The sequence below is a fragment of the Balaenoptera physalus genome (genome assembly GCF_965194825.1).
Source record: "Balaenoptera physalus genome assembly, chromosome: X".
Taxonomy (NCBI): Eukaryota; Metazoa; Chordata; class Mammalia; order Artiodactyla; family Balaenopteridae; genus Balaenoptera; species Balaenoptera physalus.
This window is the reverse complement of record NC_138903.1, coordinates 29,723,761-29,737,989: the sequence shown is the minus strand read 5'-3', so window position 1 is coordinate 29,737,989 and position 14,229 is coordinate 29,723,761. Positions and strand designations below refer to the sequence as shown.

Genomic DNA, 14,229 nt, shown 5'->3' with positions numbered 1-14,229 from the left:
TTCTGAGTTCCTTATTTCTTCCCCAAACAAGGATATACATGTGTGTGTATAGTTTCTAGGTTATGATTGAAGCATTTCATTATAATTAAGCGTTTTTAATTCTAGTTATAAAAATACCCACATCTACCTTTTTTGGGTAATCTTTTGAAAAAAATTCCTTTTCTGAGAGGCAGTAAAATACATTTTGGCTTGCAGATAATTCCTGTAAAAGAAAAACACATTGAATTTAAAATCTGTTGATTTTACACATGAAGTTGTTTTTAAGTACCATATTTGTGACTTAGAATTCAAACTGTTGTCTCATGAACCTTGATATGAATTCGGTTATGCATTTGTATACATTGTTCATGCGGTATTTTGGGTGATATGTGCTGCCTCCTGAGAAGGTTCAGTTTCATTAAGAAGGTCCATATTAATATAGTCAGCACTTTTATATTTCATTAAACCCATGTTTCACTGGTCCTTAAATAGTGATAATTGGATAAAGAAAGTTGAGAAAGAGAGTCAGTCATAAGAAGTCGTGTGTGTGATGAATAGAAAGGGAGTTCTTTTTATCTTTTCTATATGTTTTATTTCTAATGATGTAAAGATAATGTTACAGACATCATTGCAATAACCCTAATATATATCAATACATTATACATTTTAAAGATTTGTTTCTTCTACGTCATTTCCTATTTTATGTAACATTTTCTGAACCATGCACTGGATTCCTTTATTATTTTAACCTACATTTGCTTTGTAGACATTTGCAGTGCTAAAGAAAAATTGACATTTGTCCTGTGGAAAAATGTGTGCTTATGTATTTGTCCTAAAACTATTAGATTCCAGAAGAACCCAAGGCAAACTCAATTAGCCATCAGGTGTAATTGTGCTTTAGTGCAAATAGTTTTCTTTCCCTAGAGGACTGTCAGGGAGGCTGGTGGCATCAAATGCACAGGCAAGCCTAAAACCAAACAAGGAGCTTTTTAGTTTTGTCTACCCGGCATACTCTTTTCTACCCAAGTAACTATTGAGTCATAAATCTTCTTTTGGAAAGCTGATTTTCAATTTCTTTCCTTCACGCTGGAAAATGGTAGTATATCGGCAATGAGTGTTATGTATTGCTCACTGGCAAGTGATATCTCTAAAGGTGGCCTATTATATGCTAAAAACAAAGGGCTTTGAGTCCTGTAGGATGCCAAAACCTCCAGTCAATTTAGTCAATATTTCAGACAATACAGTTGGAAAAAATCAGTCAAGGCAAATTGCCATTGTATACCTTAAATATCTTTGTGGATCCCATTTTGGTTAATTTTTCTAGCATTTCTAAATGTTTTGCTGTATATGCTGCTGACAAGGAGCAAATTTAATTATTTTGAATTTCGGCAGCCTTTCCTTCCTTAGCCTTAACTTTCTTGTTGAGGTGCTAATGAGCTGTGAAAAGGCCAAATGGAAGAGAAATAAGAGCTCCAGATAATCCATACTCTGATAAACTGCTCCCATGATAATTGGCAGTTTGTGGTTCTTCTGGGACAGTGGGAGAAATAAGCAATGTTGGCCAAGTATGTGGAGCAACTTGTGCTAATAACATTGTAAAAGAAGTTTACAAGGCAATCACGATTCTTTTAAACAAATATCATGTGTGTACCTTCAGGCCTAGGCACAATTTGATTATCCAAAAAGCTTTGTAGGTCAAATTGAGCTGCATCCCAGGATTTCTAAATCAGGAGATTCTAAACACACTTGTGACTATTTCCCTTCTGGCTTAAATGAATTTCCTTTTCCTGATTTATAGTTTCCCCAGAACAAAGACATATTTGACCTTCCTTTTCTGCTCATTTGCATGATTTTTAATTCATCTTCATGTTAAAGTTTTTAATTGCTGCCATATTTTAATACTCAAGGTTTAATTCATTGTTTTAATTTGTGTATGTGGCAATAATTCCGTTTCCTTCCTAGTGTAATATGAAATAAGGACAATATATTTAAAAATACCTTTTTATAGACTAAGTAGTGATTTTGTAGAAAATTTCCAAGGGTTATACAAATCAAGAAAATGATAACTGACTCTACGCAAGAGTATTTTTAAAATAAAATGAAACATTGGTTTTAAATATAGTATTGATTATCTCAGTATGTGAACAAAGAAAGCATTTTTATTCCTTTTGTTTCTTCCCTTCCTATTTTCAAAAGTAGACCAAACAATTTGAAATATGCCAATAGGCATGTTTTAGATTTTGATATATGTTCCAAGTATGATTATATATCCCAGTGATATTGTTACGTATTTTATAGTATCCATAATTTTATGTGGTTTAAAAATTCAAGTATACCAGTAAATTTTAGGGCATTGTACTAATGAAGCCCACTGTAAATATTTAAAAATCTTTATATGAGCAAGTTATCTATTGAGAATACAGAAATTGTACACCAAAGCCAATCATATTATAAACATGTAAAATTATTCACAGAAGGGTCTAGGGGAGAGAGAGACTGGATGAATCAAAGAATTCTATCATTGGTTCTTGGGGTGTGTGAAAGACTTATAATCATTACGTTCAAAGTATGGCACATTCTTACATTTTTGATTTTTAAATGCAGTTTTACCAATCTAGCTATCTCTGGGAAATGCTTCTTCCCCTTAAGTTATGAAAACTATGTCTGGCAACATAGTTAAAATTGTAGGCTTCTGTGAGACAGATACTGAGTTCTCCTCCCATCTCTGCTCTTTATTAACTGTGACCTTGGGCAAGTTTCTAACCCCTATGCATCTGGTCTCCTTCCTGTAAAACGTAGACAGTAGGCATTCCTTTTGTTGTAAGGTTAAATTAGGTAGTTTAATGATGTGCTTGCAGCACACCTTACGAATAGTAAACACTCAATGAATTATACTTGTGTTGTGTTTATAAATTCTATAGGAGTTTAGAGGATGAAAAAAGCATTATAGATTAGAGCATAGTCTACAAAGTGGGGAGCACCTAACCACAAGATACACAAGATGATCCACTGGGGTTTCAGAAGAACATAGTATGATGTCTCTTCATATGCATACTTTATTTGAAATTAAGAAAGAAAGAAACTTTACTAATTTTTAATATACAGGTTTTCAGATGATTTTGTATAACATATGGTCCTTGATGTCCTCGGTCAGACATCTTTAATCAGATGAATTGGTATTGGGCCTTATTTATTGGCATCTTTGGTGTTCTGGATGCATTGCAATGCATGTGAACAGTTAAATGCGTTTACAGGTTGTATCGTCTTAAGTAGTAAAATACTTATAATATTTTGCAATAAAATCGGAGTGTCCCAGAGAATACTTTTTACTGCACAGAAATGTTCTAGTTATCATATGGTAAAGTATTTGAAAAAATGTAGTATATATTTTCTTTTTCAAAAAACAAGTGTTCCAGATATGCTGAACATTTCTGTGTTGGCAAATGTCTGTGCTTACTGTGTCATTTCTCAGACATTTCCAAAAGCAGTAAAAAGACTTGATCTCTCCTTTCAAGGCAAATTTCTGTATTAACTGACAATGATTAAGAAAGGAACTGCATTTTATAGGAAATTTGTGCTATGGAGAGTGCATTTCGAAAATGGATATTTGACAGTATTCTCATCATAAGTGTGTCAGTTATGAAATCTTTTACATCTACTTACAGAAACTTGAAAATTTTTAAGTTCATTTAAAATATAAATGAAATGTTTTCGTGAGGTTTTGAATCCATATTATAAATATAAAAATGTTTTCGTTTGATATTGCAAGAAATCCTGATTTAGATAATAGAAGATTAAATGTTTTTAGCTAAAACTTTTGTAATACCTGGTAGATTGGGTGCAGAGTGAATAGGGCAGCTAAGTTGAATCAGTCCTCAAAATTGCTATGGAACAACGTGATTAAAAAAGTGGAATATGAAAAAAAAATGGTCATGAAGAACCTAGGGGCAAGATGGGAATAAAGATGCAGACCTACTAGAGAATGGACTTGAGGATACGGGGAAGGGGAAGGGTAAGCTGGGACAAAGTGAGAGAGTGGCATGGACATATATACACTACCAAACGTAAAATAGATAGCTAGTGGGAAGCAGCCGCATAGCACAGGGAGATCAGCTCGGTGCTTTGTGACCACCTAGAGGGGTGGGATAGGGAGGGTGGGAGGGAGGGAGATGCAAGAGGGAAGAGATATGGGGACATATGTATATGTATAACTGATTCACTTTGTTATAAAGCAGAAACTAACACACCATTGTAAAGCAATTATACTCTAATAAAGATGTAAATTTTAAAAAAAGGAATAGAAAAAAAGTGGAATATGCAGTCACAAATGTTATTTTGATAAAGATGAACACTTTACAGAATTGAAGAGCATTATTGTAAGGTTCAGGAAGAGTCATACAGGAGATGAGATTTGAGCTGGAACTTAAAGGCGAATATGATTTAAATATGTTTGGGAAAGTATTTTTGTTGTTGTTTTAATATGTTGGTAGCGGAGAAATAAACAAGTAGGAAGGTGAAAGATGAAAATTGATTATTTGTAGGTTTCCAAAGCTGTGAGAGAGAGAATAGAGGAAAACATCTGAGACCACTACATGTTAGGGTATGAATTTGGGACTGTATTCTAAGAGTAAAATCACTGAAATTTATTGCATGTAAGAGTAAAATACCTGTTATAAACGTGGCAACTATGCTCAAGTTGGATTGAAGCAAGCAAAAGATAGAGAAGAGGGAATCAATTTGGGGAGCATGTCATTAACCTCATTTTTGTGTTGTTTTAGCACAGAGTTTCTCAGAGTGTCACTCCTGACATTTGGGGCCTGATCATTTTTTTGTGGAGGGAGAGTGGGTGGTGGTAGTACTTACGCTGCTGTTGAGCTGTGCAGTGTAGAATGTTTAGCAGCATTCCTGGCGTCTACCCACTAGATGTCCTAGATGTCAGTAGCACCCTCTACCCCCAGCAGTGACGATCAAAACTGCCTCCAGATATTGTCAAATGTCCCCAAGAGGGCAAAACAGCTCCTGGTTGAGAGCCAGTGGTTTAGGGTGATGTCACTAGGAATGAAAAAGAAGAGGTGAATGTGAAATAAATTGTAAAGTATGTTGTTTGCTGGACAGCTTTCAACCAAATTGTTGAAGGTAAAAGAGCAAGTCATTTCAATAATAATAAAAGGGTTTTTTTTTAAACTAATACACACATATGTCTTTATGACATGTATTTTCTACATCAGACTCACTTGGGACTCTGTTTTGCATTCCTACTCATGTTTTCCATCGCCTCATTTTATAATATATACATATATACCCTTAAATTCTTTTATAGTATCTTCCCTAAATCAGGAGTGATTCCTCCTAGCTTGTAGCCCACCCTGACTTTTGAGTCTTTTACTTTAAGATGTGAAAAGAAATATTAGTACAACAAGAGATAAAAAACTTGTCAAAAGGTTTCACACCTTTTATTTCTTTCAAATACAGTGAGCCTTTATACACTCTTCTCAGTTCTCTAAACCTTAAGATTAAGAGCTTTAATTGTTAATGAGACCCTGAAGTATATACCTTGAAGCATGCACACTCTTGTTAGGAGCCAATGATAAAACTGAAGAACTGCCTGTTGCCTTCAGCTGACTAATCTACCTGCACCAACAGGGCAGAGGACTGCTCTGGTCTTTTATTACTTGGCTTGAGGCAGAGGGAAGAATTTGTGGCTGTTAATGAAATCTATCCAGAGTCTTCCCAGGGCTTAATATCATTTGCATTTCCCTTATAAATGTCAAAAAGGCCTTAAACAAAGGATCTCTTTCCTTGAAGAGAACAGGTAAGGATGTCTGTTTTAGAATCCAAGCAACCTGGTTTTAAATAACAGATCAGCCAGTTACCTTTGTGACCTTTGGCATGTTATTTAATTTTTCTGTTCCCGTTTCCTCATCCTACTATATTCTGTCATCTTGAACTGTTGTGGTGAAAAATGATATAATGCACGTTAAGTGCTTTGCAAATTGACTGACACAAAGTGCCCAGTAAATAATGGCAGCTGTTGTTATTGCTATTAGAGATGTAGTTATTGTTGTTGTGATGGTTGTTTTAATATTGCCATACAGCAGGCCGTAATTTTTCCAAAATCCTCATTAGGGCTTAACTTTGAACTGAATTTCAGGCACAAGCAATATTAAAAATTACCTATTTAATATCATTAGATTGAATGTCATGTACAGTGTTGCATGATGGATTAACTCCTCATAAATCACTTCTGTAATCATTTTTCATACTTTGAATAATACCCTGGTTTACATGTTATATCTCAGAGGAAACACAGCAGAAATGTGGCAAGAATGTTTCCAGATATAAATCCTGGTTCCTCTGAACTGTTCTTCTGTTATTTAGTAAAAGAACCACTTGGTTATCCCTCCATGATCCTTTAGCTTTCAAATAATCTTTCACTGAAGGATAAAAAAGATTATAGAATACACCCAAAAATTCACCATCCATGCATTGTCTTAGACTGTGTAAAAAAGAAGTGTGACACATTTAAAGGAGCTAAGTGACAAAACTTTCAAAAGTTCTTGAAGCATTTATACATTCAAGAACAGTAAAACTGTTTTTATCCAGGTTAAAACTCGTATCACATTTTAAGGTTAAATTTGGGGAAGTTGCCAAAATAGATCAGTTTCAACAGAAATATAAAAGTACTCAGTGATAGATTGTGCCCTCTGGAAACATCCCAGCTATTTTTCTAAGAGCTTTGTGGTTTGCTGGATTGCTGGTTTCACTACCTATGTGTTGCCATTTGATGACTTATCTCAGTTTGAATTGCCAAAGTCATGCTTCTAAAAATACACACAGCTCATTCAACTGTGTTTCCTCATAAAAATCATTTGCCATTTCAGCGAACATTGGTCCCCAAATACAGGCATTGCAGAGCATTTCTTGGAAACTAGAATGTGCTTAGCATTTTATATGCATCATTACATATAATCTTTTCAGCAGTCCTATGGAGATATATTATTATTTTCTTTGTTTTACAGATGGGGAAACTGAGACACAGAGAGGTTGAATAACTTATCCCAGGTCAGCTAGATAGTAAACTGGTTTTTAAAAAATATTTATGTATGGAGTCATGTCAAGCCTATCACTCTCTGTTTTATTATGACAATTTCTATCACTAGAAATGAGTTTCCAGACATTTGTCCTGGACATTGCAGGACTAACACATATACTTATTTGTCTTCCCCCATTACTTTACTCTTCCGCTGTCTACTCCTTCACCTTTATGCATTCGCAACATCTTCAAGGAACACAGGTGACGATATCTAGTAATTCTTCATGCAAAAGGGTAGTAATTAAGCCTTTGAAGTATGTAGGTAATGTTGAATAAATTTTAGTGTTCTTAATTTTGAAAACAACCAGAATTGTTTCATCCATCCATTGTTATGCCTCTCATCTGAATCACTATTTGCCCAACGTACTGCAAACATAAACTACTTTTATAAAGACAGAAATTAAAATAAGATCAAAGCATAGGAAAAAAAATTATTTCCAGTTGATCATACTAGCATCTCCATTCATGAAATGATTGGTGTCTCTTTCTTATGCATAGATATTTTTCTATAAGAAGCAAAGATCAAGTTTCCTAGAAAATTTTCTTTGCCATAATATGTATGAACTAGCCACAAGCTGAAGTGAAATATGTAATACTATGACAATGAATACATATTTTGGGAAACTAAAACCAAAAGCATAAGCCTATGTGTCCTTGTTTGTTTCCAAATTCTCTTTCAAAGATGGACAAAAAAATAAATAAAAAGAATATGTGTTTTTCCAAGGGTTTTATTGCAAATGTGGAATTCAAGCAAATTTCTTCTTTCATGGGTTTACCTGAAATTCTAGAACCATTTCCAGTTTTGTTCCATGAGCTATAAATTTTTTTTTCCATCTTGATTCAGAACATATATACATATACATTTATACATAGACACACATATGTATACATATCTGAAACAAAAATTCACAAAAGAATCTAGTCCTTAATATAAATTACACAGACTGGTATTTTTATTCTATTTAATTTTAAATAGAATATTCCTGGTCATGACCCACTAAAATGATTTCATGAATCACTGATGGATCATGACTTACAAATTTGAAAAACAGTGGTCTAGACAGAGAAAAAATTACTCAGAGTCTAGCTGACAATTTTGGCCATAATCATGTATATATGTAGAGCTGATTTATGGATATAAATAATGATTAATTGAGATATTTATGTAATTTTACATAGCTTATTCATGTTTGAATTTACCTTTAATATAGCTGTCTTTGCAAAGTTTTTGTTTTATGAACATCCTCAGACAAAACTTTTATATTCAGAATTTATGAGTGCTAGACAGCATGTCCTTGAGTATAAAGATTTGCCTTCTAAAATTTTCTCCAAAAATTCAAGCCTCTGTAAATATCAGTAAATCATGAGCTGCTTACTTTTTTAATCCAAATTGTACAGTAGTAAAATATAGTATTGTGTTACTTGAGTAATAGTGTTGTTTACAATTTATCATTTGCAAAAGATTATTTGAACTCAAGATTGTTAATAATTTTTAGAACTTTTAAATAGGAACTAGATTGAGGTTCAGGTTCAGAAAGGTTTGATTTAATTGATGCTTGCTCTTAGAAGTTTCCTGGGTCATTTTTTCTGTAGGAATTATCTGGCCCTTGAAATCTGGACAGTGACTTAAGAAGGTAACTTTGGAGCAGGTTGTGTTTCAAAATGGTTCTTATGTGTAGAAGAATCGAATAATAATTAATAGCTATCGCCTACTCTGTTGGGTTCTTGCACAAGATCAGGCATTCTGCCAAACACTTTATATACTCTCCTTTAATTCTTACGGCAATCTTAGGAAAGTATTATTGTTCTCATTTTACATAGGAGGAAGCTGAGGCTAATGATGGGGCTAAGTAACTTTCCCAGGGTGACAAGATTCAAACACTGATTGTTTGCCTCCAAAGCCCCTGGGTTTTATAACCACTTTTTATTGTACATGATAAATGTCCCATCTCTTCTCACCCATAACCCAGGGAAGGCAAAATATCCAGGAGTGGACTGTACTTTTTTTCCACCTACATACAGGGCTGGCTAGCAATTTGTACAGCCCAGTGAAAAATGAAATACGGAGCCCCTTGTTCAAAAATGCAGGAAGGAAGGTGCTGTTAAAATTACTAAAATATAAAGCTGTTTACTTTATTCTATGGTCTTTCTCTCAACTTGCCATTGTGTTTTTTATTTGCTATTTGACCATACTGAATAAAGAAAATTAAAATTTTAAAGTATTAGCATGAGTTTTACTGCCTATTGTTATATTGTGCAATTGCAGTTGTAAATGCAAATATAAGATCGTTTAACTCAAGCAGAATCACCAGCATTGCACAATTTGTATTTCAGAGCTTGTGCATGCATATGTATTTCATTCTTAACATGGAAACATTGTACAACTAAGCTGTTTTTATTTCACTTCTTGATAGGTGTAAGTTCTACCCATGTCCTGTGCCTTCAGCTTACTGATGAGTTAAGGAAGGAGTGAAAGGAAAGGAACCATCTTGCCCTATCTTTCCCTTTCTTTCTCTGTCGTCAGTTTCAGCATAAATGGTTGGCTAATACAGGAAAGAAATACGAGTAAGAAAGGATATGACAGGGTTCTTTGATTGTTCATGTTTTCTTAGGATTGCCTTCTTTCTGCATTGGAAGCAAGTTCCCGTTCAAACAGAAAGCATGACTTCCTGGGGCTGTCAGTGCCCCTCTCATTCAGTCATAGTTACCTTCCGCTCACTTTGAATCTGCTCAGCTCCCACATGTCATGGGTCCACCAGAATTCTAGGCTCATGGGACATCAGAAACACTATATGCAAATGGGGCAAACACACCTATTGCACTTATCTCCTCTGCTCACGTGCATACTTCATCACCCCATTGGACTTCACTTACAAAACCCAAGTTCAAAGATAAAATTATTAAGAATTTTAAGACGGCACTGTCAAAAAGCAGATAAAACAAGCAAGGGGTCGTTCTGAGTCTTGGGCACCATAAAACTGCTCAGGTTGCCCAACCATGAAGCTGGTTCTGTCTACACACATCTCCCAGGCTCTGTTTTTGTGACTTTTTTCCTCTTAATGATGACTTTTATATTTATTATTTATAGTATTTAGGGGTAGAGAGAAGGGATACACCATGAAACTTGTTCTAACCCCTCAGACCTTCAGAACTTGCCTTGACCTTGGGAAGGGCCAATGCGACTAGCCCTCTTGGGGCATTTATGCTCTGTTTGAGATACTGGAGTTGGGTGATTTTGACTTAACAGGATGACATATTTCTGCCAGTTCTCTAGAAATAGATTAAGAGTGCATCATTTGATAAAAATATTACACCAAAGACTGCCACTATGCTTTTTCATCCTAAAGGACTTAATAGAGAAATTTATCATATTAAAGTTTCAAAATTGGAGCATTTATCAGAAGAGCACAATTAAGTTGGTGCTAGCAGCTCAGTGGGATAAGGCCCAGAATTGCTGGGGACTGGAAATTCAAGGCAGGCATGGCAGGGAAGAACCATCAAAAGGATGAATTTTTCTCTAGGTCATGAACCCTGCTCCCCCCACCCCAAGTAGCTTCTGGTTGTTCTACAATGCCGTTTGTTTCCTTTGCAAAATCCTGTTTGTTAGGGCCCAGTGCTTGCCTGCTCTCTTTATAGGGTGTTCAGAAGATTCCTCTCCAAATATTTCTCCAATATTTTTGCTCTGACTACTTCAACTATTTGCCTGTGTCCCTTACCTCAGCAGGAAACCCTCTTGAGTGTGGTCCTTCTCAGGATTTCTAAAGCCCAGCAACCTGCCATGAGTGCAGTTGGCCTAAAGAAAAATTTATGCAGATTTTCTTATTTGTTCAAATTTTTGCTGTTGATAATTGCCTTCAGGTTAAATCAGCAGGCACATAGCTTATCCCAAGAGCTCTCTCCCATCACTTGGTAGTACTGGTCCCATAGCTCCTGAATCTCTGCAAATACACAGCCAGGTTTAGAGGTCAATATTCCATCCTAGAAGCTACTGTCAGCTCTACAGGTGATTCTCTTGAGGTCTCCATTACTTGGCTTGAGGTGGTGGAAGGTATGGACGTGCATCGCACTCCAGGGGAATCCTTTCTCACCAGATTTCTCCAGTCTCCTTGTTTCCTCTTACACACCTTTGAGCTAGGCAGTGGATTAAGGGTGGTGGGACAGTTTTGTGGTCCCTTCTTAGCAGCTCCTTCATAGGTGGCCTGGATCTTCTCTTTAGAATTATGAACACTTTGTTACCATTGTTCTCAGCTTTAGGATCCAAGGAGAAATTACAAGACAACTGTTGGGAATCTCAGTTAACATCCTGCTAAATAAATCTGGTAGCAAATACTTCATATTTTGCTTTGCCTAAGATAATGTCTTGTTATTTAAACCATGGCCTTCTGGAAATAAAAGCTTAACTCACAGAAGTCATTATACTGTTAGAAATTTCAGATGTGTGAATGAGGTTCTTTCTTTTTAAATTTTACCTTTCCCCCACTTATTTTCATACTGATAACTTTTCTGGTCTGTGAATTTTCAGAAATATTTTATTAGGGGCTCTTGGGAAGAGATGTTTCCTTTAATGTTATTGCAAAAGTTATATAAATATAATACCAATAATGTATATGTAAAGGATTGAAAATATGAACTAAAAAAGTTTACCTATGGATGAAAATCCATGGCATTTAAAATACAACATGAAGAGATGATGTACTACTTCACTCTTTATAGTAATCTAGAAGAGCTTTAATAAAATATTAATTGAAGTGGATTCCAACTGCCATTTGAGAATTTGTGTGTATATTTGTGAGGATGTTAAAATGCACGCTCGTTATTGTATGTTTCTGCTGTTCATGTCTCTGATAATGCAAGTGGACATTTCTAGCATTTTAAATATTTCATTCGATTTATCATTTAATGTACTGGAACAGTCTGCCAAGATACTAATTGTATAACACCCAATTTGTTCTATTGTTCAGCGTTTGGAAGCTCCTGAAGACAAATCATTTGGCAGTTCATTGATGGAGACTGAAGTAAACCTGGACAGTTACCAGACAGCTTTAGAAGAAGTACTCTCATGGCTTCTTTCAGCTGAGGACACATTGCAAGCACAAGGAGAGATTTCTAATGATGTAGAAGAAGTGAAAGAACAATTTCATACTCATGAGGTAAAGCAAAGCATCGATTAATGGGGATCTCCCTAGTGGTCCAGTGGCTAAGACTCCCGGGTTCAATCCCTAGTCAGGGAATTAGATCCCACATGCTGCAACTGAGAGATCACATGCCGCAACTAAAGATCCTGCATGCTGCAACTGAAAAAGATCCTGCGAGCCACAGCTAAGACTTGGTGCAGCCAAGTAAATAAATAAATAAAATTTTTTTTTTTAAAAAACATCGATTAATGAAACAAGGCATATGACTTACGATAAGTCTCTCTGTTTTCCTCAATTACTCTATAAGATCCTTGTATTTTGATAATTTAGTGTTTATTTTGAGAAGGAAACAAGATAAACATTCATGTGTTTGGCATTCCTGTAGCCAGCTTTGGAAGTTGTTCTTTGGAGAGTAACACTTGAAGATGCTGAGATTAGATTCTGCCAAAGACTCATATAGGAATATGAAAGGCCAACTCCCTTCTCTTGGGTCAAGGTCAATACTGAGATAGAACTTACACTCCAGAGTACCTGTGGGGTATCAGGCTGAACTACCCTCAGTGGGAGACTTTTCTTGAGATGACACACTTACTTGGCTTCCTCCCCTCCCCAGTCCTGTTTCCTGCTTCTTTGGCTCCCTTGTAGATCTCCCCTGAGATCTCCTCCTTAATAAATCACTAGCACATAAGTCCTGATCTCAGGGTCTGCTTCTGCAGAAGGTGACCTAAGCTAGTAATTTTCCTTAATTCATATTAAAAACAGTATTAAGTTTTCTTAAAAATTAAAATACTTTTACTGGGAATAAAGTTTAAATGGGCTACAAATTTAAAATTGCAAAAAAAAAAAAGAAAAAAAAAAGATTCAAAACCATAATGATTTCCCTACAGTGTCAACTCTTATCAACTTCTTTCTTTGTCAGGGGTACATGATGGATTTGACATCCCATCAGGGACGGGTTGGCAATGTTCTCCAATTGGGAAGTCAGCTGATTGGGACAGGGAAATTATCAGAAGATGAAGAAACTGAAGTTCAAGAACAAATGAATCTCCTAAATTCAAGATGGGAATGCCTCAGGGTAGCTAGCATGGAAAAACAAAGCAAGTAAGTCTGTTTTTAATTTCTAACAGTAGCAAGTTTTAGAATCTTACTATTATTTTGATGCAGTTTCTTGTTTAAGTTAGGATTCTCAGTTCTTTCCTAAAGTATGCAGCTCTTCTTCAGGGGGCATTTTGGTTAGATTTTCATGTCTTTTGTATTTTGGTTTTCACTTTTGTAATCAAAGTGGAGATATTGGAGAGAAGAACCACTATCCACAGAACTATACTTTAAAGGTTCCTAAAGTTGTTGTCATAGTTAATATTTTCCAAGTTTTCTCCAAAAATTAAAATGTGAATATAGAAGATGTGAAGTTTACACAGGAAATCATGCACATAAAATCACATATTAGGTACAGTTGACAGGAAACTTCTCTTCTGAAGGAAAAGCTCTTAAAATATTAGTTTTTCATATGTTTATGGAAATCCTCTTGAAAAAAGTTTCTCCTGTGTTTGGAAATCCTTCTTCAAGTACTTGCATGATTGTGAATTATCTTAAAAATATATATTGACTTAATCAAAAAAGAATTTTTGAGACATTTCTGAAAATGGCATATTTCTTATAAAGGTAACAAGTAGATCCCATCATTTTGAATGTGTTGCTTTGATTTATATTGTTAGGTGTGTGTATTCATGTAGAGCCTATTGAGACAAGATAGATTTATTTTTAAATGAAAAGAAATGAAGTGCCAACTGTGGATTTGAATACATTAAGCTAAAGAAATTGTCCAAGTGCCTTAAGTTTACTTAGCTATTACTTATGAAGATTAAAACCTTTAAAATAGGACCAAAGAAACTCATTAGATACGCTGGGAGGATTGTTATTCCAGTACTAAATTATAGTGTGACAATAGGGAGGGGAAAAACACATTTTTAAGCTCGTGTATTTTGGAAGAATAAATAAAGCATATATAAGATCGAATTTTCA

General features: G+C 35.1%; 1 protein-coding gene across 5 annotated transcripts in view; it reads left to right on the top strand.

Moving 5' to 3' along the window:
• DMD (dystrophin) overlaps positions 1 to 14,229 on the top strand; it is a 2,259,822-nt gene that overhangs the window by 942,527 nt on the left and 1,303,066 nt on the right. For all 5 annotated transcript variants that reach the window (XM_082446317.1, XM_082446321.1, XM_082446320.1 and 2 more), the window contains 2 exons: positions 12,034 to 12,222; positions 13,127 to 13,308. In XM_082446317.1, the coding sequence (XP_082302443.1) occupies positions 12,034 to 12,222; positions 13,127 to 13,308 (371 nt within the window). The remainder of the gene's footprint in view (positions 1 to 12,033; positions 12,223 to 13,126; positions 13,309 to 14,229) is intronic.